This window comes from Sorex fumeus, unplaced genomic scaffold (genome assembly GCF_029834395.1).
Source record: "Sorex fumeus unplaced genomic scaffold, SorFum_2.1 ptg000007l, whole genome shotgun sequence".
In the NCBI taxonomy this organism is placed as follows: domain Eukaryota; kingdom Metazoa; phylum Chordata; class Mammalia; order Eulipotyphla; family Soricidae; genus Sorex; species Sorex fumeus.
In genome coordinates, this window is record NW_026606064.1 from 29,401,881 (window position 1) to 29,428,621 (window position 26,741).

The 26,741-nt window shown below is 37.0% G+C and overlaps 1 protein-coding gene across 1 annotated transcript in view; it reads right to left on the reverse strand.

Annotated features, from left to right (window-relative positions):
- The window catches only part of ANO3 (anoctamin 3), a 245,243-nt gene that overhangs the window by 153,787 nt on the left and 64,715 nt on the right, over window positions 1-26,741 (reverse strand). The window contains exon 4 of the mRNA XM_056136902.1: window positions 18,540-18,658. Coding sequence (XP_055992877.1) covers window positions 18,540-18,658 — 119 coding nt within the window. The remainder of the gene's footprint in view (window positions 1-18,539; window positions 18,659-26,741) is intronic.

Sequence of the window (26,741 nt, forward strand, 5' to 3'; positions counted from 1 at the left end):
AATTTTTAAAAAAATGTCACTATGTACCCATTAGAATTACCAAATACATAATGTGAATACCAACAAATGCTGGTGTATATGCAGATAAACAGTAACACGTGGCTAGCAGGAATGTAAAATGGTAATCATTCTAGAATATATTTTGTGGGGTTTCTTAGAAAAACAAACATATTTTTACTACATAATCTAGTTATATTAGGATTTATATTTACCTACATGGGATGAAAATCGACGTTCATACACAAAACATACACAAATACTTATAGAAATTTTAGTAATAATTATCAAAACTTCCAAGTACCCAAACTACATTTAATATACAAATGGAAAAATATAAATTATTCAACTAGGAAATGTAATATTATTCAGTGTTAAAAGGAAATGAGCTATCAAGCTATAAAAAGAGACATAGAGAAAGCTTACATGTACACTACCCAATGAAAGAAGTCAAAGCAAAATCACTATATAATACTGTAAAAATCCCAACGATGTGATAATCCAGAAGCTATGGATTCAAAAAAAGAATGAATGAAAACTCTAATTAAACAATTGATATTTATAGAGAAAAGTGGGTGGGAAGGAAGGGAAGATGAATCAGAAAGGTGCAAGATTTTTAGGGAAGATGATGATTATAATAACCAATATATATCATTATGCATTTGTTCAGACTATAGAACATGCAGAAGCAAGAGTGATTCCTAATTTAAACTATGGATTTGGGGTGACTATGCAGGTAACAATGTAGAAATTTTTCTGCCTTGCAATGTAGAAATTTTGGTAGACAAATTAGGCTTCTCCAGGGAGTGACATTGCTAATGAGGAAGACTCTGTGTGGAGGTGGAGACATATGGAAAATCTCTATATTTCTCTTTCGATTTTGTTATAAACTTAAAATGGCTCTAAAACTACAGCCTTAAAAGTTATGTATGATTTCATTGCTGAACAAGGATCAGAAAGATTGCAAGAATTATAAAGTAGAGGAAATTTTACATGCAAATGCACAGGAAATAGAAAATGGAGAGTATGTACAAAAGATTTATTATGCTATAAGAACTGTCAAGGAATATAATAGATAAATCTATACATTCTAACATTTGAGAAATACTGCTCTTATAATCCTTGTTAATATCTTGCGCTGAAAACTGAAGAAGTTTGAGGGCAGAAATTATTTTTTATTTACATTGATATATTAAAGTTTGTATAACGCCTGGAGGGTGCACACACATACACAAACACACACGCGCGCACACACAACTGTGCACATACAGAGGGATAACAATTATTCAACCTGTTATGTTAATTGTATTCTCAAAGTCACGGGGTTTTTAATAAAATATTTTTCTTTTTAATAAATTATTTGAATTTAGAATTTCATTAAAATGTGAATGTTCTTGTTGCATAAAAATAACATAAAATAATAAACTATTATCCGACCGCTATGATTGGTTTCACACATACGTAGACACTGTGTAATATTGCTTTCTAACCGGCCTTTTCTTTTATTTTCTTATAATGTTACTATCAACTTCACATTCATATATTAGTAAATGACCCACTGTGGGTTCTCATATCTAAGTGGTTTCCACATTTTGGTATCAGAATTTAGCTGACATGTCTTCTTTAGCTACAAATAATTCTGATCAAACGACCACTGTCTCTCAGTGAGACTGCTGTCATGCCATCTGCATTCCTGCCATTCACCCCACTCTCTAATAATGATTTATGAAAATAGAGAAATGTCTGAAACCCTTAAAATGAAAGACAGCCTCCCATCCCAGACCTCCTGCAGTACTGTGCACCTCACCTCATTCTCTTCTCTAATTTCAGACATCCTGTTGTTCAGTCTTCGTGTCCTTGCCACACAGGTCACATAGCAATTTCTAAATCACACCAAGGTCTTTCCTCTCACAAGGCCACAAATACAGGAAGTTTCTCTGCCAGGAGTGCCTCTTTTCCCTACTCTTCCCACAACCGACTCATCATTCAGTTCACGCCTTTAATGTCTTATGAGCAGTGGCTTCCCTAATCACCCACAGTAGCATGTCTTCCACTAATCTGCCTACTAATGACATTAGAAAGATACTTATGTATTAGTTTACTAACTTCTAGACCTTCCCCAGGATGATTAGCTATTCAAGAGAGGGCATTTTTATCATCAGTGTATAGCAAACAGCATGGTCTGGGAAATGATAGATTCTCAAAACGCACAGGTAACTGGATATGTTAAGAGAAGGTCTAAGCCAGTGGTCCTCAAATGTTGTACCACTCACCACATTTTAAAAAAACAGTATCCAAGAACTTGCGAGAAATGCGAATTATCAGGTCTACCAGAACTTTGTTATCAAATTATCTGGGCAAAGAATCTTGCCACCTGTTTACTATTATTAGCATAGTTATTTATTAGCTTGTTTATTTTTAAATAACTTTCCTCATTTTTTAAAAACTGAAGTTGTATTTATTACAGCACCACATACATTTCAGATACACAACATTATACCTCACCAGCTATTACAGGCCACAACACACTCATTTGGTTTTCTTAAACAGTCCTATAGGCCATTTCAATTTTAAAACACTCTTTTTAAGGGACCAGAAAAGAGCATTGGTCTTAAGACTTTCACAGAGCTGATTTGATCCCCAGCACCACATATAACATCCCAAGCACTGACAACCTGAGTATAGAGCCAGAGATAATCCTTGAGCACACCCAATCCCTCAAACCCAACCAAAACACAAAATGATTTTAAACTTTTCTCTTTCATACTGTAGTTAGATATTTCTAGTTTCCATTGGCAATTTTTTTAGATTGTGATATTTCTATCTTGAACATCAAAAATTGCAATCTCATTTTACTGAGGAAAAGAATATCCCCCCAATACATACTTTTTATATTTTATTCTAATCATTTGTCAAAATCTACTTAGAAATTTGTTTTCAATACAGCAAAACATACATATTTCATAGAAGTGTTAGGTGTAATTTATGCAGTTCTTAATCAACTCTGGAAAAGTTCTTAGCTGCAACCTGCATTCAAATTAATGGTCAAGTATTAATTTAGTCAAGATTAATTCGGTTAAGAATAGGCATGACTATGAAAAATTTAATTTCCTACTTCTCCCAAGACAGTTCAATAAATTGATCTGGACGATTTAGCCATTTCGAGTGCATTTTCAGTGGCCTATGAATTAGAGCTAGTTTACTGAGTAACATTGTATCAGTGGGGTTACCACGAAATAGAAACTTAATCACTGAAGCTGAGACTTCAGATTGGATCCGAAACAACTGGGTTACCTGACCTGCAAAACTGGAGAAAGTATGACTCTGGATAATCTGAATGTAATTAGATGCATAAGCACAAAACAAATATGATGAAGTGAGCGTGAGTGCTTTTTTTTAATTGAATCACCGTGATAGAGCATTACAAAACTGTTCATGATTGTGTTTCAGTCATACAATGTTCCAATGCCCATTCCTCCACCTGTGTAATTTCCAAGCACTAGTGTCCCCAGATTCCCTCCCACCCCTTCAAGCCACCCCCATTTCCAGTCACCCCCCCACTCCAGCCTACCTCTCTTATCTCCGCTCCAACCCTCCCTCCTTCCTCCCTCCCCTCCTTCCATGTGTACTCTTTAAAAATGTTTTTAAAAAAATAAAGAAAAACAAAAAAATACCTACCAGTTGAATTTTCACAGATGCTGTATGATTAAATACTGTTTCTTAAACTACCTTTTATTTTCTCTTGACCCATTTTTATGTACCCCAAATTAAAGGTTCTCTAATGACAAGAAAAAGTTAAGCCTTTCTGAGTGGATCTATGATGAGAAATAGAATAATTTTCTACTTGATTTTCAACAAAATATATATTTTTAGTCTGTAAGCTTTAAGTAGCATTAGGTAGAAGTAATCTAGAGAAAAAAGCTGTCAAGCATATTTTTCTTTTTTTTTTACTTATTTTATATTTTAAATGTAGTATAAAAGATTTTTCTTTTACACACTCATGTTGTTTAAGTAAAATAACTTACTTCCAAATTAGTAATACAGTCTTAAATGTAGATTTTGAAACTAAACTCCTGTTCTCTAAATGGAAGCATTTGACATCTACTTTTTTTTTAAATTTGAGGCTAGAGCTCATTTTATTACCACATCTATAACCACATGAAAATAAAGACTGAATGTTGAAAAACAAGTTCCTTGATTTAAATCACAGTACATTTTACAGTTTTTTTTACACATTTTAACATTTAGTCCTAAGATATTTTGCTTTTTAAAATTCATATTCATTACATTGCCTGCCTTAGCATTATTAAAACATCTCATATAAAAATAATTTAACAATTTAAAAATATACTTCTACAGGTAATTATATATTGTTTTCATTTTTTATCAAGTCCTAATTTTAGTGTAAAATTCACTATAAGTATAAATAGTATATAATCGGCTATAATATAGTAAAATAACTGGAACTTTCAATGAACCCATAAGCAACTATATTTAAAAAGCTAAAACTTGAAAGCAGTTAACAGGAAAGAAAAACAGTGATGCTTACCAGCTACTTGGACCTTCCACTTCCTATTTTACAAACATTTCTAATATTTTGAAATAACACATTCATCACTAGATTTTAAATAAATATCAGTTACTCTTCTACATATTTGAAAGAACCACAAAATTAATATAGAATTCCTAGACTGATGCACTTTTAAACATACCACAGTCAGAATTCTGGGTTCAGCTGCATTTGGAATCCTTCATTGCTGACAAGAGAGTCTCAAATGACAATCTTCTTTAAAGCACTCTTCAGCATGACAACAGAAAGTTCTCCCTTCCACTGCCTGCTTTTTTTTCCATTAGCTGGAGTGTTACATATTGAATGCTGCACAAAGCATTTGACTGGAGGGTTTTTAGACAAGTCTTTAAATGCCTGAATCTGAATAATGATTTTTAAATAAGGCTCATCTCTTGAAAAGAGATTCTGTATTGTTTTTTATTCATTAAATTTTAGTGGGGCGGTTATGGGCTGACTTTGAGTGTCATTGGTTAATAGTGCCTCGGTATGACTCACTTAAGTAAGATTTAGTCATATAATTTCAGTGACATTTTGACGAGAATACTTTACTGTCAATTTTTTTAATAATCTATTGCACATTTTTATGTTATCCAAATGAGTAGATTAGCATAAGAGGTGGGAGGTATGTTTCAGTCTGAATAATAGTGGTCTGAAAAACAAAACTAACTTTTTTTTTGGAAAAGCCAGGAAATGTTTTTGATAGCTGAGTGAGGTTCGCTAGAATTCTAATATAGTTTTCCACGTTTTCAAGAAAATTACCTCCTATTCTTGTTCACTTTAAACAGGTACAATAATACCTTGGTGATTTCTGAAAAATCCCGCATCTCTTAAACTTGGCAATGTGGTCTATAGACTATGGAAGATATAATTAAGAGATCATAATCTTGAAGCAATAGAAGTAGCTATTATCTCAAAAAATAAACAAAATGAAATTGAATGATTTTGCACCCCTGTGGTGTTAACTTATTCACATGATGAGATGCAAGAGAGGATTACATTTATTTCTGTCAAAAATGTCTCCACAGGACAACTTGTAATTGGGACTGACTGACAAGAAACCGAACTAAGACACAGAGATTTAATGGGTAATGCTTTGAGTTAATCAGCACACTTGAACGTTAGTTTTCCAGCAGCTTCATAAAATAGAAAATCTTAACTTTGCACAATATTTTGTAGCAACTGTGGTTAAAATGTGTATTTCATCCGAAGATTAATAAAATCGTATTTGTTTTCCTAACTCATGGAATCCTGATTTGTTTTTTACAGAAGAATCAACAATCTTAAAAAAAATCTAGAAGCATCAGTAATGATTCAATAAACCTAACAATAAGTTATCTGCATTGACATTTCCATTGAGAACATCAATAGCTCCTCCAAATATTTTTTACTTTGATGTACTCATAGGTGGAATAAAGACACAGCATGCCGGTGCGAATGAAGGAATGGAACATAGTGGAGAGATGAAAGCAATAAGAAAGCAATGATTACACTAGATTTTCCTTACAAATATTCAGGAAAGCACACTATTTTTAGTCTCCAATGGTAATTTCTCAGTACTCAGAATGTTCTCTTGACCTATCTGATAACCTTGTCCTGTGACTTCTATAGTCCCAGTGCATGCCTCTATTATATACAGCAAAATGCAGTGCTAAATAGAGGCGTGGCCTTTATAGAATTCCTTCCGGCTGCTTATCTAGTTTGATGGTGACAAGGAGTCATATAGTCTCCACTTGCTTATTCTAGAAAGGGCAGGGGGAAGGGGGCAGAGTGGTGGGTAAAATAGATTCTACTTTCGTGTTTTAGTTTTGAGCCCAGTGGTGCTCAGGATCTACACCCAGCTCTGTCCTTGAGGTGCTTAAAGAACCAAGTGGTATAGGGTGGGGTATATAGGGTGTGAGGCACAGAGGGTAGGGTGTTTGCCTTGCACGCGGCCTACCCAGTCTACCTGAGTTGGATTCCTCCACCCCTCTCGGAGAGCCAGGCAAGCTACCAAGAGTATCTCGCCCTCACGGCAAAGCCTGGCAAACTACCTGTGATGTATTCGATATGCCAAACACAACAACAACAAGTCTCACAATGTTACTGGGCCCGCTCGAGCAAATCGATAAACAACGAGAGAACATTGACAGTGACAGTGACAGCTGTATGAGAAGAAAATTTTTTAACCCCTATACACTATGTCTCTGGTCTAGAACTTATTTTTTCTTTTCTTTTTCTTTTTTTTCAGGGGAATGTGGGGGGGAACGTGGTGGGTTGAGGAGCAGGGGCCAGGCACTCCTAGTCATGCTTAGGACTTACTTCTGGATCTGCATTCTGAAATCACTCACAGTGCTGTGGGGACCAAATGTGGTTCCTGGTATTGAACCCACACTGGCCACATAAAAAAGAAATAACCTTACCCTCTGTACTAATTCTTGCTTCCAAGATGCTCCTTTTTTATTTGTTTTTGAGGGGCAGCTGCACCCAGTGATGCTTAGGATATACTGCTAGCTGTGCACCCAGGAATCATTCCTGGTGAGCATTAAGGAATCATAAAGCGTGCCCAGGATCAGAGTTGGTGGGATGCAAGGCAAGTACTTACCCTCTTTAATCTCTTTACAGCCCCTCCAGAACCTAGGTTGTTTTTTTTTAGGATTTCTTTTTTTTTATTATTTTTAATGAATCACTGTGAGATACAGTTACAAAGCTTTCATGTTTGAGTTTCAGTCATCCAATGATTGAACAACCATCTCTCCACCAGTGAACGTTTTCTACCACCAATGTCCCCAGTATCCCTCCCCATCTCAACCCTCTAGGGCAGACAATTTTTCCCATACTTTCTCTCTACTTTTGAAACCCTACTTTTTAAAGTGATTTAATGTGTAAAAGAAAATATAACAGTGACAAATCCTGAACCATTTTTATAAATATTGTCATAAAAATATTATCATCATTATTCATGTTGTGATTTTAAATTCTGTATCTTTCTGTTATAGATAAATTAGAGGTTATTCTGTTAACCTAGAAGTCCTGAAGTAGGGACATTTTCTTTTTATATTAGTTTAATTTGAGGCCACTATGTTCAGGGCTGACTCCTGGTTCTGTGCTGAAGGTCACTCCAGGAACTGATTGATGGGAGTGCCTATGATGCTGAATATTGAACCAGGTATAGTCACATGCAAGGCAACTGCCTTACCCACTGTATTATCTCTGGCCCTAGTTGATATTTTTTTGTTTATTGAGTCATACCCAGGGATGCATAGGGGTGCATCCTAGGTTTTCACTCAGGAATTACTCCTGGCAGTGCTTGCGAGACCATATGGGATGCTGAGAATCGAACCCGGGTTAGCCAAGTGCAAGACAAACACCCTACCCGCTGTACTGTAGCTCCAGCACCCCCACACATACCCAGCTGATTTTTAATGTGCTCAAAAGATATCAGCTTCATTTGACTTCTCTGCATTATTCTGAGAAGTGATATGATGTGAGCTTGTTATCACCAAACAAATAAATAACAAGTGAACTATTGTTAGCACCATTTAACTGGCTGCTCATATATTACTGAATTTACTAATTCCATAAAATTATATTTAATTTCAATAGAGAAGTCATTGCAGTTCTGGTTTTAGATCAAAATTCCTTCAAAAATGTTAGGAAAGAGACCTCCCATGATGTGCTATTAGGTTCTCATAGGGAAAACCAATGATTCCAGAACTTTTCTATGCATCAACTAAACACAATATTTCTTTTCCTTTAATTTTATTTTTTTAATTGAATCACCATGAGGTACACAATTATAAAGTTGTTCTTGACTGGATGTCAGCCATACAATGTTTCATTACTCATCCGTTCACCACTGTACATTTCCCACCATCAATTTCCAGAGTATTTCTCCCACCAACACCAACCCCCCCCAACAATCTGCCCCTCTCCTCCCCTCTCTCTGTCTCTCTGTCTCTCTCTCTGTCTCTCTTTTCTCTCTCTCTTTTTTCTCCCCCCATTTCTGTCTGTAAGTGTTTCGCTTTTAGGCATTATGATTTTCAATACAGTTACTGAAAGGTTATCATGCATATCCCTTTATGTACTTTCAGCACTCAGTTCTTATCCAGACGTTTCATTTCCAACTATCATTGTCATAGCCGTCCTTTCTCTATCCTAACTGCCCTAGCCAACCCCACTCATTCCTACTGTGTCAAGCTTGCAACCATGGACCAGTATTTAGATATTAATCTCATACTTTGTTTTTTATATTCCACAAATGAGTACAGGCATTCTATAAACAAGGTATTTCTACCAAAAGTGAAAACAACTGTGGGTGGTTTTTTTTTTTGTATTTTTGATCAAATAGGCACATTTTCCCTTACATAGTTTTTTTGAAAAATACTAAAAATAAGTGTCAAGTAAATTCATATCTCACCTAAACCTACTCTTATAACTAAAATATTTCCCTTAGGGAAACTGAAAAGGAAAGGGGTGAGTCCTTTCCGTGAGAGAGGCATGTACATTAGTGATTGAAGTGGTATTGGATTATTAATAGCTTGGTGTGGAGAAACTATTATTAAATAACATTGTAAACAAAAACCAATTGAATTGAAAAAAATGAAAAGTCAAATAAAGCACCTTTTTCCTTGATTTCCTAATCTCCTTTCTATCCTCGACACAATGACAGAGCTATTGGAAAAAAAGAGATTTTTTCTGGAAAGCTGTAGTTGTAGGGGAAAGTTCACAGACTATGTAGTGGTCCCATGTGGAAATATTTTGTCCACTTATTTAGAAATAGTATTCCTTCTCCCTACTTTAGCCATTTTGCTGAGGTTTAATAAGATTAAGTTAGCAACAAACTACTGTATAATTTTACTTGGCTGCTTAATGGAAGAGGAAATGAATCCAGAGATATTATGAACATAATAATTATTAAAATGAAGACTATAGCACCAAGAATCGTGTTTGAGATTTTATGAAATCTATGATTCTAACATATAAACAGTAGCTAGCTACTGAACTAAATTTTAAAAAAGGCATCTGTTTCTGAAGATAAAGAGACATAATCTAGCTCTGTTCTTCTCCACTGGTGAAGAAACTTAACTCTTGAAACCTCATGTCTTTATTGGTACTGGAGAGACTATTATAGATAACTCTCAGAGTTATTATGAAAAATAAATGGAAAAAATGCATAAAAAGACTCACCATGTCTTTCTCTGCATGAGTGAACAATATATTTCGGGTAGGATAACTGCAATGCTGCTTAGGGCTACTACTAAATTGAAAATATGAACTCCCGAATTTCTCTTGTCTTGCCAGTATGGCAAAGTGAAAAAGAAATTCTAGGAAACAGTACCATTTTATATCAAATCCAAATTTAGTTATTTACTAGATGTGTCAATGCTAATTCCATAACATTTATGGCTTAAATTTAACAGCACATGAAATAAGCTTTGAGTCACTGGAATTTTACTATTCAGTGATAAACACTATATATAAATATTTGTTGGCTATATTGCTAGACATTTTCTCTATAAAAAAAGAACTAGAAATGTTCTATATTCATATATATACAGTGCTACTTTTAACTTCTTACATAATTACATAATGTGATGATGTCTCACTATCTTTAATTAATTTGTAAACTTATTTTATTTATATTGTTTGAGTGTAATAAAATGTTTAATTTTCTCTTTTATTCTTGCATCTTTAAATGCACTTTCGATCCATCTTTCACACAAACTACAGTATGAGAAAGATCTTTATCCATAAGAATTTCTTTGTACTAGTACCTAACACCTAGGATCAAGCCTTCTAGCACTCTGGGTACCATATGCAGTCTCTAAATAAATTCCAAGAAGTGAACCAAAACAACAAGAATTTTTCAGGGCATTTATTTACTACCACTAATTTTTCCAGTAATTTTTCATCAATCTTAAACCAATGAATATATTGAGAATTTACAGTGTTGATCTTAGACTTCATTTTACTTTAAATTCTATTTTGGTTTAAAAATATTATCTTTGCATTTCTACAATTTCATTCAGGTTTTTCTTTTATTATTACTATTTTGTTTACTTATTTATTTATTTTGAGTTTGGGGGCCCACCCAGTGGTGTTGAGGGTCTACTGCTGGCTCTGCACTTAGGGATCAATCCTAGCACTCTGGGGACCATATGATCATTGTCACTAGTCTAATAGAAAATTATTTCTGTTACTAGTTGAGTTAAATATGAACACCATCTGCCAATGTCAGTTGACACAGTAAAATTGAATGGCCTTGTGATCTAAATTTAATGAACTGATTAAATATTCATACCAAGAGTTTTCTGGTCCATAACTTATTTTCCTGCATGGTTTGATGTCCAAAATCCTTTAGGAAAATTTGGAATATTTATTCATATTTCCAGACTCATTGCTGGCAACATCTGTCATCATTTTTGGCATACCAAGGGCAATAGCAAAAATAAACTCATCAATATCCACTGCAGAAATTACAGATTATACTTCACAGGTTAGCTTTTTGCAACCATGATTAACCATAAATTGTTAATACCACTTTCTGAATAAATCTACTTTCTGAGTAATCTGTTCTCTGTAAAGTGTCTGTATCTAAAGTTCTCAGGTGGCTTCTTAAGGGAGAAAGAAATGCTGCTTCAAAAGTTTATCCATGTGGCTATAAGAACTTTCACCAATTTTAATAGTACCTGGGCTCATTGTTAATCATACAAATAGAATTCAATAGAAGGTTAATTTGGAATTCTACCTTGATTTAATGTCATCACATTAATAATATTTTAAATAAAACTAGAAACATAAAATTTATAAAATTTTAGATAATTTTCTGAGAGATATTATTTAAATGATAGCATTTATACATGTGTTCTATAAAATATAAATAGGTAACAGAAGTATGTTACAGGAATTTTGCCATTGTGCAAATCTTTCTGAAGATGAATTTACTTTATGTTAATAGTCACTGGTATTAGCCAACATACAGTCTATCCTTTAACATTTATGGATGTCCTTATTATCTATTACTGAGAATTTAAGCCATCTTCAATATCTACTTACCACATGTGGATAGGCTATACTTAACTGCCGCTACTGCTCTCATCTATATTTTCTAATGAGTATATACTTTCTGTACTTTACCACTAGATTTTCAAATATCTCTGTCTGCCTTTTAATAGGGCTTACAAGGCAACCCCATTTGTCACAATCTCACCCTCCCATAGGCTAGCTCGAATTTAATCACTTAATCACTTAACTTCCCGTTAGTCGTCGATTTGCTCGAGCGGGAGCCAGTAACGTCTCCATTTGTCCCTGTCGCGTGCTAGTGTAGCCCAATGGCATCTCTTCGCTCCGGGAACATGAAGGGCCTCAAACCGATCGTTCATGATCTTGACGAAGAAGTCTGACCATCTGGTAGGTGGGCGGCCACGCGGTCTTTTGACATCCCGTGGAATCCAGTCAGTAACAGCTCTAGTCCAGCGGTCGTCTTTAAATCTCATTACGTGACTAGCCCATCTGATTTTTGACACCTTGGCAAATGAGACAGCGTCCCTGATCCTTGATTGTCAACGGATGTCAGAACTCCGGATTCTTTCTCTCATTTGAGTGAAACGTGATATTCCAAGCATAGCTCTTTCTATTCTTCTTTGGGAGACCTGAATAGCGTTCTCATCTTGTTTGCGTAGGGCCCAGGTCTCTGAGGCATATGTTAATGCAGGAAGAACAGTGGAATCAAAGAGATGTGCCCGGAGCCGGAGGTTCTTCGTCCTCTTAGCTATTTCTTCGACGTTCTTGAAGGCGTTCCAAGCCGCTCTCTTCCTCCTACTTCCACTACCCAGCCATCGCCACACTCCAGGACGCTTTCCGGACCCGCGCGGCCGCTCCAGCTGAGACCCACGCACGACTGAAGACCCACAGAACAAGATAAGCGGATCTCTCTGAGACCTTGGACTCCAGGCTCGGCGGACCCAGGGACAGAGCTTCTCTGCTTGCTCCCACCAACCACAGGTGACAAAGGGATTCTAATCAGGAGCCCCACCCTACCCTGCCCTGTCTGCTTCCATCAACCACCCAGGGATCGAATTGTGCACAGGAGACCCACCCTACCCAGATAAATACCCCACTGGCAGACTTCCACTCTCGACACTACTTCCACTACCCAGCCATCGCCACACTCCAGGACGCTTTCCGGACCCGTGCGGCCGTTCCAGCCGAGACCCACGCACGACTGAAGACCCACAGAACAAGATAAGCGGAACTCTCTGAGACCTTGGACTCCAGGCTCGGCGGACCCAGGGACAGAGCTTCTCTGCTTGCTCCCACCAACCACAGGTGACAAAGGGATTCTAATCAGGAGCCCCACCCTACCCTGCCCTGTCTGCTTCCATCAACCACCCAGGGATCGAATTGTGCACAGGAGACCCACCCTACCCAGATAAATACCCCACTGGCAGACTTCCACTCTCGACACTACTTCCACTACCCAGCCATCGCCACACTCCAGGTCGCTTTCCGGACCCGCGCGGCCGCAAGCGGCTGCGTGACACATCATAAGACACTAAATACCCTTCTTCCGGAATTGTCGTACCATATTTGATAGTGTTCAAATATGGTAACACCTACAAAGGTGATTAGAGGTCGCCCAAAAAGCCTCTATCCCTCTCGGAAAGACTGGCAAGCTACCGAGAGTATTCCGCCCGCACGGAAGAGCCTGGCAAGCTATCCGCTGTATATTCGATATGCCAAAACCAGTAAGTACAACTGGTCTCATTCACCTGACCCTGACGGCTTCACCGACATGGCAGCACTGAGAAGGATGAGAAAGGAGAGGCTGACAAAATCTCAAGGCTGACCTAGGCTGCCACAACGAAGGAAGACAAAAATGATCGTCTGTACTTTCAATGCACGTACGCTAGCATCAGATGCATCCATCGAGGACCTGATGGTACAAGCGGGAATGATCAAGTACGACATCATTGGTCTGACCGAGACAAGAAGGCACGAATCTCACCATGCCGTTTTCGACACTGGAGAAGAATTATTCCTCGGAACATGCGATAAAAGAGGTGTTGGAGGCGTAGGTGTCCTTGTCAACACAAACTTGGCCAAGAGCATTGATTCATTCGAATGCCTAACAACCCGAATAGGACGTTTACATTTGAATAGATGTGGCTCACTGCCTGCAGTTTCTATCTTAGTTGTCTATGCACCAACATCTCATTATGATGAAAGAGAAATCGAGAAGTTCTACAGCTCGAATTTATTTAAAAAAAATTATAGGTGAGTACCCCAGAAAGAAAACTTTATTATTTTTTGTCACGCCTCTTGAGGCTCAGGCAGGGCTGACTTCCAGCTCTGTGCTCAAGAATCAATCCTGGTGGGGTTCAGGGGACCATATGAGGTATTGAGGATGGGTTGATCAAGCAATAGCACAGTATGTAAGGTGCTCGCATTGCACCCGGCCAAATTGGGTTCTATTCCTGACATCCCATGTGGTCGCCCAAGCCCAACAGGAAGGAACCTTAAGTGCAGAGCCAAGAGTAACTCTTGAGCACCGCTTCCTGTGGTACCAAAACTGTCCTTCTTGCCCTTCTCTAGTCCCCAAGAAAGAACCTTTGATCCAATGCTGGACCCAGTACTAGCATACCATTATATTTGCAGCAATCTTTTGGCTAAAGTAAGTCCCATGCAATAAATTCTATCTCTTGATTCGATAACTGCAAAGTCTCATTGAAAATAGAGAAGATACAGGGAAAAAAACAATTGTGACTAATTTTCTCTCAACATTATGCTGTGGAGCATTTAATTATGGTTTATAACATAAAGCAGGAGGGGAGCTAATTCTAGACTTATACCCTATTTAGTGTTTTTCCTAATTTCTAGAGCCTCTTTGCTTTCGCCATGTATAAGGATGTCTACTTTCTAAATTGCATCCTGTTAACTATACAGAATAATTTTTGTTCATTCATTATCTTTTTTCTCTCCTGCACTGATAATCTCTGCATATAATAGCTTCCAAATAAATGTAAAACAAAAAATTAGTGTATCATTATCAAGACATCATAGTAAGTGCAATCATGATTTTGAAACGCAGATATATATTACAAATGTTAGAAGCTTAAAGATTATGATTTTTAACAGTGAAACAAAGAAAAATCTAGGAATGATATTTTTATAGATGTTTCCCCAATTAGGATGTACAACTGTCTAAAAGGCCTATGAAGCAGTGCTCATCATCATCACTGATCACCAGAGAAATGCAAACAAGACCACAGGAGCTACCACTTCACACCTGTGAGAATGGCCTATGTCAAAGACAGCAATGGCGAGTGTTTGAGAACATGTGGAGATAAAGGAAACTTCCTGAAAATATGAGGAAGTGTTTACACAAGGGTTGACAAACTACATTATTAAACATATGTGACATCTATATCATTTTCAATAAACTAATCAGATTGTATTTCTAGAGTCGTTTTCACAGATCAACTCAACCTATTTTCCTCATAAATTCAATCTAAGATAAGGCCTTGAAGAACTATTAGCTATTTCTTTTCAATCTATTTTACAGTTTATGACGGACTTTAGTAGAATGTTCCATTTGTTTTGCATAATCAAAACCTTGTAATTGCTTGCATTATAGTTTACTTTAGGAGTCACTTTCCCTTAAGAGGTTTTACTCTCTTCCTGCTAATTCTATAAAACTTGCTTTGTCTTGTCTAAAACAGTCCCTTGGCTATAAAGTCATATTTCTGAAGAAATAACGTAGAATTTGCACTATATAATATGCACAGAGCAAGTTGCAACCAATACATTATCTCAAGCAAGTAACATATACAAATTTTCAGTCACACAGTAAATTTTGTACACATGTTATTTGAGGGGAAGCACACCCAGAAGTGCTCATTGCTTACTCTTGGTTCTGTGTTGGAGATCATTTCTGAAGGCCTCTGGGGACCTTGTAGAGTGTTAAGGATAGAACCCGGTCGATTGCATGGAAGACAAGTACGTCATTATTCTAGTCCCTATACATGCTATTTTATGCCATATGGAAATTACTTTAAATGTTAAAAAGGCATATCATTAATTTCATGAAGACTAACTTAAAACATATTATCTGATACAGAACAGACATAAACAAATTTATGCAGATCATTTAATGGAGTGGAATAAGAGGGAGGCCGACAAATTTATCAATTGAAGATCTAAATGTATAATAGTTTGAGAGTAAAAGTAAATTATTGGCTCCAATTTATGATTCCTTTTAATGAAACAAACTCAAAGGGGAATTTTTTTTAATGGTACAAATATTTATTCCTTCATCTACTTATTGAAGTGTGGTGCAATTTTTTATGTAATTTTATTTATTTGTCTACATATAGCTTTGCTTATGAGCCACTCCTGGGTCCGAGTTCACTGATCACTCCTGATGGAGCTCAGAAGACTGTTGCCAGATTTGAACCCAGATCAGCTATGTGAAAGATAAGTACCATACTTGCTGTACTATTTCTCTGGCCCTTAATGGAACATTTAAATCAGTCTGCTTTTGTGCTGGTGGTGATTAAAAATAAATATTCAGTTAGCCAAATTCATACCAAATAATATATCACAGCATTATATTCAAGGAAGTGATTCCTAGCCATACAAGAACTGACCACAAAGTAATTCCTGAAGGTAAATTATACCTTTTATCCTTTTCTTTTTTCTTTTTTGTTTAAAACCCCCTCTTAACCTTTTTTTCATTTTTACAAAGTTATTCTCACTTATGTTGGAGAGATAAATCAATGGGTAAGGTGCATGTCTTGCATGCAGTTGACCCCAATTTTATTTGCATATTGTTTATGGTCCTCTAAGCATTTCCAGGAGTGAACCTTGAGCAGAGCCAGGAGTAAGACACAGGATAACTTGATGTGGCATTCCCTCTTCTCCACACAAAACCACATCCCCATTTTAATCAATTAAATTGGGGAGAAAATTGGTTTGTCAGAATTTTTCTTGGAAAGTATTAAAATGTATTTGGCGTAATATAACTGTAGAATTTGGAAGCATCCCCAATTTTATTTCATTTCTAGATTTGTGGTATCAAAGGAGAAGGTGTTATAAAAATTGAATCTTCTAATCATTCATTTGTTAATAAACTATCATTCTTCTTCTATATTCTTAATCTTCATATTGTTATAAGATCTTTTATATAGAGTGTTTAATGTTTTGAGTACTGTATTTTTATTATTCCAGTTTTATTTAGATCCAGTTGACATATAACATTGCATTAGTTTTGGGACACAACCTGATGATTTGATCAATGTATACATACAAAATTTTTACCACAATAAATCTACTTAACTTGAGTCATTTCATATTTCATATTTTTTGAGTTATAAGAAATGTTAAGGCCTTCCATCCTAGAGAGTTTAAATATGCAATGTAGTGATGCTACCTATAATGCAATATGTATTTTGTATACCTGTATTTTATTTAGTTTATAAGTGTAGTTCATGTTTTTTGTTGTTTTCTTTTTAATTAAAATAATATATACTTATACATTTTATAAATATATAAAACTATATATATAGTTTGGGTTTTGTTGTTTGCTTTTTAATTAAAAATATATTTTATTAATATATTTAGGTTGGGGACAGAGTGATGGCCAGAGCAATGGTAGGGTGTTGTCTTGCAGGCAGTCAACCCAGGTTTAAACCCAGAAATCTCCCGAGTCCTTAAGAAGTGATCCTTGAGTATAGAGCCAGGGGTAAACCCTGAGCATCACTTACTGTAGGCCAAAGATAAGCAAACAAAAAATTATAGTTTAGGCAATATAGTAACAATAACAATATTGTTTATGGTGGGCTGGAGAGATAGCACAGCGGGTAGGGCGTTTGCCTTGCATGCGGCCGACCCAGGTTCGATTCCTCTACCCCTTTGGAGAGCCTGGCAAGCTACCTGGAGTATCTCGCCCGCACGGCAAAGCCTGGCAAGCACCCCGTGACATATTCGATATGCCAAAAACAGTAACAACAAGTCTCACAATGGAGACATTATTGGGCCCACTCGAGCAAATTGATGAACAACAGGAGGACAGTGACAGTGACAGTGAAGTTTGTGGTATAGATGTACAAAGTTACTACCACCCACTACCACAAGGTGCCCATGATGCTCTACCACTTTTCCTATACCACCACTGATCTGATCTTTTCCTACACTCACTGACTGGAAACTCGGCTGAGTCTGACAAACTCCCTATGGAGTATTCAATATGCCAAAAACTAGTAACAATGATGGGTCTCATTCTCCTGACCCTGAAAGAGCCTCGAATGTGGCACTTTTTAAAATCTCAGGGCTAGGACGAAGGTGACGTTACTGGGGCCTGCTTGACGCAATCGACGACCAACAGGATGACAGTGATACAGTGATACTGCTTGGAAATAAGTTTTGTAATAGAAAGCCAAGGATTTAATCACTGTTTGATTTTGCTTATTACTAGATACTTTAATATAGATATTTTGTATACTTATAAAAGAAGTTTGTTAAATAGACAACATGACTTGCAAACTAAAGTGAATTTAACCTGTCCAGCCAGTAAGAAATGAATCTGGAATCTTAATCTTGGTTCATTTTATACTAAAAAAAATCATTAAACCCATAATACCTCTCAAAGCATATTAATACTGAAGAAATAAACAATAAACATATTCTGGATCATTTTGTGGCTTAGTTTATAAAACTTTGAGAATATAAACAAATATGCTGTCCACACATATACACCTTATGATCATTAATTTTCAGTACTTCAAGTGGTAAACTAATCTATTTCACTTGTAATATTCTCCAGAGTAATTTAAAACAATATTAAAGATAATTGAAAGGTTTAAGAACGTATGTCTTCAAATAAGGTATTAATAGATATAGTGGTTCATTTTATAGTAAAAAAATCATTAAACCATACCTCTCAAAGCACATTAAAACTGAAGAAAATTATATATAGATATAAAAATAGTGTTACCTTTGACAATCTTGTCTTGGATTCTGAATTATCTTTAGGAACAAAGTCTTTAATGAGTCGAGATCGGTCATAATTAGCATGTTCTGATTCATCCATGTAATCCTTATCTTTCCCTAGGGCTAAGAAAGAAAGAGAATATTAGATCCTTGTATATGTCTACATTTTCTCTAAATGTACTCACTTTATTTAATCATGTTTTCTAATTACTGACAATAATTTTTATATGACCATCTGTTAAAGAAAACACGTCAAAGTATTAATATTATTGAATTACTGGAGACACTAAGTAACTTATAAAAAATAAATTTATATCTTATATTATAATGTGGGCTGGAGCGATAGTACAGTGGGTAAGGCGTTTGCCTTACATGCGGCCGACCCAGTCGTTCCAGATTCGATTCCTCCGCCCCTCTTGGAAACCCTGGCAAGCTACTGAGAGTATCTCACCCGCACAGTAAAGCCCGGTAAGCTATCTGTGACGTATTCAATATGTCAAATACAGTAACAACAAGTCTCACAATGGAGACGTTACTGGGCCTGCTCAAGCAAATCGATGAACAATGGGAAGACAGTGCTACCGTGCTATTATAATGTACTAAAAGGATTTTAAAATTAAATTATACATTTTACACATTTTAAAATGAATAATAAATACCTAAATGCAACAGAAACTGAGAACAGGTCTTTAGTACTAAGTTTCTACAGTGGCAGAAAGCAGGTGTTTGGGGGTGAGGATAGGACTGGTGAGATGAACCCTAGAACCACAGTGGAAAGACAAAGACATTATGTTAGAGGGTGCAGTATTGTAGTATAAGAATATGTTGTGAATGAAACCCTAATAATTAGCAGTATATTAATTGTAGTGTCTAAAACAGAATTTTAAAAAAAAAGAAGAAAACAGAAATTAGAATTTACAAACTCTACTTGACACATGTCATTTTTATACTGAAGACAGATTTACTTAACAGAATTCAATATCACCCTAAACATTAATTTTTACCTAAGTAAAAATCATTAATCCATAATACAAATATTATTTTAATAACAATAAGAATTTAAAAGGCTTTATGAATGCCCATTTTTTATAATTCTAAGAAATAGAAGAAAATTTAACAGATATGAATATCAGTTGTATAAGAAAATATCTATAATAAGATATTTTCTATAATATCTATAATAAGATAATAAGTAAATTTGGTCAATATAAAAGCATATAAAATAAGAAATATTTTATGTGATGGCTTTAAGTACAAACAAGAACTACAGACACACACAAAATAAATGTATATTCCATTTGATATAATTCCAAAAAGAGTTTGGTGCTTATATATTTCATCTTTTCAAATAAATTTAAATGTTTTTGGTTATTTTGTTAACTTTATTGATACTCATAAAATAAGTATCTTGACATCAATAACCATATATAGTGATATATAGTGCTTTCAAGAGTTCAATCATTTGATTTGGTGTTATAAAACAATATTTTTAAAAAACTAAGCAGACAGGAGATAACAAAATTGCCTTGTTAAATGGCCAATGGCCAATTAAAATTTGATCTATAATTCTATTTACCAAACATTAGTAGTATAGTTTATGATGAGAACATGTTGATTTAATCCGGGATCCATTAAGTCTTAACTTTTATAGTGAACTGGCATCACTTCAAAGCTAAAGTGAACCAATCTCTATAGCAAATTTCTACGATTGCAACACAATTAGAGTAATTTCTGGGAATGCAATTTAGTCAAATTATTCTGTGTAATCATTTTCTTCTTACAAAGCCATTTTATTTCATTAATTTTTTTGTATCTTTTTATTACTTCAGTAGCATTTTGAAAAATACAAGGTAATCCCAACAAATCAAATCCATGTGAATGAGATTATTCATTGTCCTCTAATTTGTAGCTGTACAACTTTCCCATTCAATGCTAACAATATGCTTTCCAGGATTGTGAGAGCAGCTAAGACTGAAGATTTTAATAGTAACGGTGACTACTGTTATTTCTTACTTCATAGTTCCTTTCTAACCTACATGCTATGTCCCATTCTTGCATTTTGTAAAAATTCAATTTTCTCGAATAGTCTATTATAAGAAATATAGTGTTATCTCCATTTTACAAAAAAATGTAGATAGACTCTTTTAGTCAGTGATAGAGTTTGTATGTAAAATTGAATCACCTGATACATTTTTTAAATTCTTATGCCACTAAATTTGTGAATAATACATCTAATTGTCCACATGTGGTTTACTAGTGTTTAGGACATGGTAATAATTAAAATCCAGATATATAAGAGTATGTTTATCCTTTGTTGTTTTCTTTTCCCTAATAATACCATGGTTCTAAAGTCTCAATATTAATCAGTTACAGAGAAATCATTAATGGGGCTCTATCTAATGAACCCAACAATGAGGCAATACTTCAGATAAAATACTTTAAATATTGTGTCAGTGAACCTGTTTTTAATCCATTTGCCATGTATTCTTTCATTAATTCATCATAAATTCATTTATTATTGAGTAGATGGGTCTTCTGGGCAATATGAATAAACAAATAAATAGTACGTTTATTTTTTAGTGAACTAAGTACCAATAGAATTTTATCCAATGTTTACAAAAATTGGAAGGAGGACATATCCAAATTATTTGCAATAAAAACCTTATATACGGCATTAGTGTTAGAAAAGCAAAGTATTTTTTCTTTGGTGTTTGAAGCTGGGGGTTGAGAGACAACCCTGGTACTCAGAGCTAAATCCTAGAGGCTCGGAGATCACTTCGAGTGGTACCCAAGGCATCAACAAAGAGTCAATCTGACAAGTGAGCCAATATGACAAACAAAATCTATAACAATAACAATATGAATAACAATACATCAAGATTATGGGACCAAAAGTGAAACTTATTTGTGAATCTGGTTTATTTCTTGGTACAAACCTGGGATTAGAACATACAGATAATCAGGAGGGCTGGGATGATGGGGGTGGGGAGGGGATACTTGGGACATTGGTGGTGGAAAATTTGCACTGGTGGAGGATGGGTGTTCGATCACCATATGACTGAAACTTAAACATGAAAGCTTTGTAACTGTATCTGACGATAATTCAATAAAAAATTTAATTAATGAAAATTTAAAAAGAACATACAGAAATCAATGAGTAACAGGAAGATTGGGTTGGCTGGAATTTTTGAGTGAAAGAAAATTTTAGAAAATGCCTTAGATAGGTCAAGGTCCTGGCAATCTGGGAAATCTCTGCAAATCACAGTAAAGAGTTTAAATTTTAAACGTAATGGTGTACCCTAGGGAGATCTGAGTAGAAAAATGATGGTAGTTAATTTTCCTTTTGTTAAAACTTCCTGTGGGTGCTGGGTGGAAAAAAGACTTTAAGGAGACAAGAGTTACAGAATGGAGACCTCGTAGGAAGTTATTATACAAGTCTACTGAGTCTCAGTGACTCTGCTCCAAGTTCCAGTGTAGCACATATGCAAGTGTTGCTAAGAGGTCAGGTTCTGGGTAAAAGGTAAAGGTAAAGGTAAAGGCCCTCCCGTTGATCGTCGATTTGCTCGAGCGAGTCCAGTAACGTCTCCATTGGAGACTTTGTTGTTACTGTATTTGGCATATCGAATACTCTCGGTAGCTTGCCGGGCTCTCCGAGAGGGGCGGAGGAATCGAACTCGGGTCGTCCATGTTGGCCGCTTGTAAGGCAAACGCCCTACCGCTGTGCTATCGCTCCAGGTTCTGGGTGTATTTTCAAAAACAAATCCAGAGAACTTATTGAATATATTTAATAGGCAATTAATTGGTTTATGTTAACTGGAAATTTGTCACAAATGGAAAGCAACATATTATCTCTGGGTAATGTCCCTTTTATATAATATTTTGATAGACTGATAACATTAATAAAGTGTTTTTTATATTATCTTTATAAGAAACGATTTAAAAACATGAAAATTAGCCAATATATCTCATATCCTGTTATTAAATAAAAGCAAAATCATATGTATTCATATTGTTACAACTTAAAAAAAATCAATGTACATTCCACTAAGTTAAACTATTAAGCTTGTGCAGAAAGCAAGGAAATGTGTCGACATTTAAATACAAATCTCTTTCAGAGAGAGTCATTTGGAGACATTAACAAAATGATTATTTTACAAGATAAGAGAGATGTTTGTTTAGGTTGTTTATAGTCGAGTTTTATTGGTCTTCATAAGCCTAGTATGTATTCATATTACGACTCCTCCATGATCACCAGAGTCCTCAAGAGTTTCTCCTCACTGCTGCCTTAGTTTTACTTCTTACATAACTCTCATTTCCCTCCTGACCCACTATAATAAATGCCAAAACCTACAGATAGCTTTTTTAAATCAATATTTCCCCAAACATAAAATTTTCAGGCAATGTTATCTTTCCAATGCCTACTATCAGATTGTAGAACGACTGTTCTATGTATATCACCGAGCACTTCTCCCATTATAGGGCTCTCTCCCTATTGTGGTGGTTGAAAGGGAAGATACGGAATTACATATCCTGGGCTGTGATCTCATTTCTCCATTGGATATATTTTCTGTTTGTTCTGTTCTTGGACCACATCCGGGCTGGTGGGTTCAGAGGGCCATAATGGGTGACAAGTATAGAATCTGAGTCAGCTGTGTACAATGCAAAAGCCCTACCTGCTATTTCTCTGGCCCCTCTCCAATGAATATCTTGATAATATTCAAGATATCCTAGGAATCAGGTTCTCATCTATAAACAGTTTAAGAAGAGCAGCTAGCACAGAAAGATTGGAGAATTAATTCATATACTAGAAGTTGGGCTAGAACGATAGCACAGCATGTAGGGCATTTGCCTTGCACCGGCCGACCTGGGTTCGATTCCTCTGCCCCTCTTAGAGAGCCCGGCAAGCTACTGAGAGTATCTCACCCGCATAGCAAAGCCTGGCAAGCTCCCCGTGACATATCCGATGTGCCAAAAACAGTAACAACAAGTCTCACAATTTGTTGTGAGACGTTACTGGTGCCCGCTTGAGCAAACCCATGAGCAATGGAAGAACAGGGCTACAGAGCTACAGTGCTACTAGAAGTTAGTTCAAAGAATAAACATGTTTACCCTGACATAATCACATTTTGTTGATGAAAGAAACAGCTTCAGGGGACAGAGAGATTAGAACTGGGGTTAGAGATCCATGTATGTGTCTGAATCTGAATCAATCCCTAGCATCATATGGCCCTCTGAGTATTACTTAGAATGACTCTTGAGGCCCTGAATACCACAAGATGGCCCTGCTGATCCCAGGCATCACAGGGGCCAAGCAGCACTGGATCTTTAGGCCAGAGTATTTTACCATCTGGCCAGGTTGGATGGGTTTCACCCAGAGTGGCCTGTACTCCCTGAGCATACTTGGGAAGCCAAAAGCGAAGAAAGAAAGGGGAGGGGAGAGGTGGGGATGGAGAAAGGGCAGGAAGGAAAAGGGGGCAGGAGAGGGGTAGGGAGGGGAGGATAGGGAAAAGGAGAGAAAATTAAAGGTCCAGTAGAATATGGTACAAATAAACTTAGTTGAATGAATGAGACAATGAACATTTATTCGATGAACATCTACAGTGCTGCAGAGATGTGAAAAAAATCTCTTAATTTAGTTCAATCTTGTCATATTTTGGCAGGCAAACAGACTGGAATATCCCTGAATGTGTTTCTTTATTTCCTCTCCTATCTCCTAAATTAACATACTTCACTGTTCATCTCCTTCCTGAAATTCATTTTCTGTAAAGATAGACAATGAGCCTCAAAACCTTGGAAAGTGGAAACCTGGACAGAGGTCAGGACTAATTGTGTTTCTGATGTAGGCAGGTAGATTAGGAAAGGGTCCCCCCCAACACACACACACACACACACACACACACACACACACACACACACACACATATCACAGCAGTGAAATTTCTGGGAAGTAATAAAGCCACCAGCCCTAAGTCTGATCACCTTGTGGTTACAGAAATCAAGATCTGATAAGACCTTCTCCAGCAGCAGACCCTGAGGAGACTGGAGCCCACCCTACAGAAAGGGTCTGATGGAAATTACTAGAGAACCTGAGAACCCTGATTCTTTCCTTTAATCTGATTAACCCTCAACTGGCCCAAACCAGAGGAGGCTTTACCCATCCTCCAGAGAAGTACAGCAGAACAAATATCATGAAAATAAGTTTTCAAAGAGGAACATCACCACTCTCAACTGTACCCCACAGCAACAATCTTAGCAATGGACTCTAGAAAGCCCCACTTGGGGTACCTTGGGAAAAAAATCTATAAAAGCCACTTGAACAAAAGGAAAGGCACACATACACTGTCCAAGCCCAAGTGCTAATATGCCTATATGGCCAAGCACATGTGGTGCTGCATCTCCCCTCTTGACATGTGTACTTTCATGCTCTCACATCTAATGCTGGGATGTGTCATATATATAGGGACTCTCTTCTCTTCTCTCTCTCTCTCTCTCTCTTTCTCTCCTCTCTCTCCTCTCTCCTCTCCCCCTCTCTCTTTCCCTTTTTCCCCCTTCCTAAAACTCTCCAAATAAAATGTTTTACTTCACTGCTCATCTACTTCTGAAATTCTTTTCTATGAGGCAAGATAATAACCTGGCAAGCATATAAGGCCGAGGACTGACTTTCCTTTCCTGCTAGGAGCAATTCCACGCTCCAACCTGAGTTTGTGGCACCTCAAAAAATCGGGCAGCAAGGATCAACTCCTGTGCTGTGAAGACCAAGAGGAGAGGAGGTCAGGTTTGGCTTGTTGGCCACTTCATGGGGTTGGTGAGGCTCACAGGGGATTTACCAGTCATAGCCTTCCCAGACAGCCTCATGGCCTTGGGGTGACCCAGGCAGATGGGGTGTTGGGGGTGGGGGGTAGAATGACCATCGCTTTCCTCTCCACTTCATCCACCTCATATAGGCCATCCATGGAGATCACTGTTAGGACCAAGACCATTCCTCAATATTCAGAGAGACAAAGAGTCCAGTAGGAATGCAAACCACGCACCAAGACTTTATTATTCCAGCTAGCTGGGGTGGAGGTGTACTCACTTTGCAGTCAGGCTGAAACTCAAATGAAAACAATTTCAAAGGCAAAAGTAATTTACAAAGAGTTCAAAGCAAACAAAGTTATACAAAAGCAAATTATCAAGAAAACAAACACTCCCAATTAAGAAGACATCCCCAGTTCCCATACATCAAGAAAGCATCTTATTAGCTAGACATGAAAGCATGAAAGTACACATCTCAAGAGGGTAGATGCGGCAGCACATGTGCTCGAGCACATGTGCTCGGCCACGTGGGTGCAAGCAGCACATGGGCTCAGGCAGCATATGCGGCGTGCCCTTCCTTTGTTCAAGGTGGCCTTCATAGGGTTCCTCCAACCTGCCCTCATGTGGGCTTCTACCTAGATAAAAGTCCGTTGCTGAGGTCGTTACCAGGGGGTTGGGAATGGTTACGGTCTTCTTTGAAATTCTTTTCCCAGCCTTATGTTCCTGCAGGAGCTTCTCTGGGTCTGTTGCTGTAAATTAGTTAACTCAATTTAATCTTGTATTCCTCTTGGCCAGAGCTGACCCCTACAACTTTTATGACCAGGGTGAGCTAGGTGAGCTGGCAGCTTCTCACATTCCCCTTTTCCTAGCATCTCACTGAGGAATCTTCTGCTTCTCACAATCACCTATTTCATATGCACGCAAATCTATCCAGGTTACTAGCTCCCTCCTCCACTCTTAAGTCTTGTGCAACATCTTAGGTGTGGTAGCCAGGAGGAGCACTGTAGCACTGTCCTCCATAGTTATCTGATTTGCTCAAGCGGGCACCAGTAACACCTCACAACAAATTGTGAGACTTGTTGTTACTGTTTTTTGCATAACAAATACATACTCTGGGTAGCTTGCTGAGCTCTCCGAGAGGGGCAAAGGACTTAAACCCAGGTCGGCTGTGTGCAAGGTAAGCGCCCTACCCGCTGTGCTATGGCTCCCCCAGGCAGGAATAATGGGAATAATGGACTTTCAATATCTCATGTGCTACCCCACCCAGGAGACCTATTCCATTTGAGGACCCACTTCTCTGCCTGCCATAGATCATAAATTACAGATAAGGCCATTGAATCCCAGAGCGGTTAATAATGTGCCACAGTCACACAGATGGAAAAACACATAAGGTCACTCAGTCTCAGAGAGG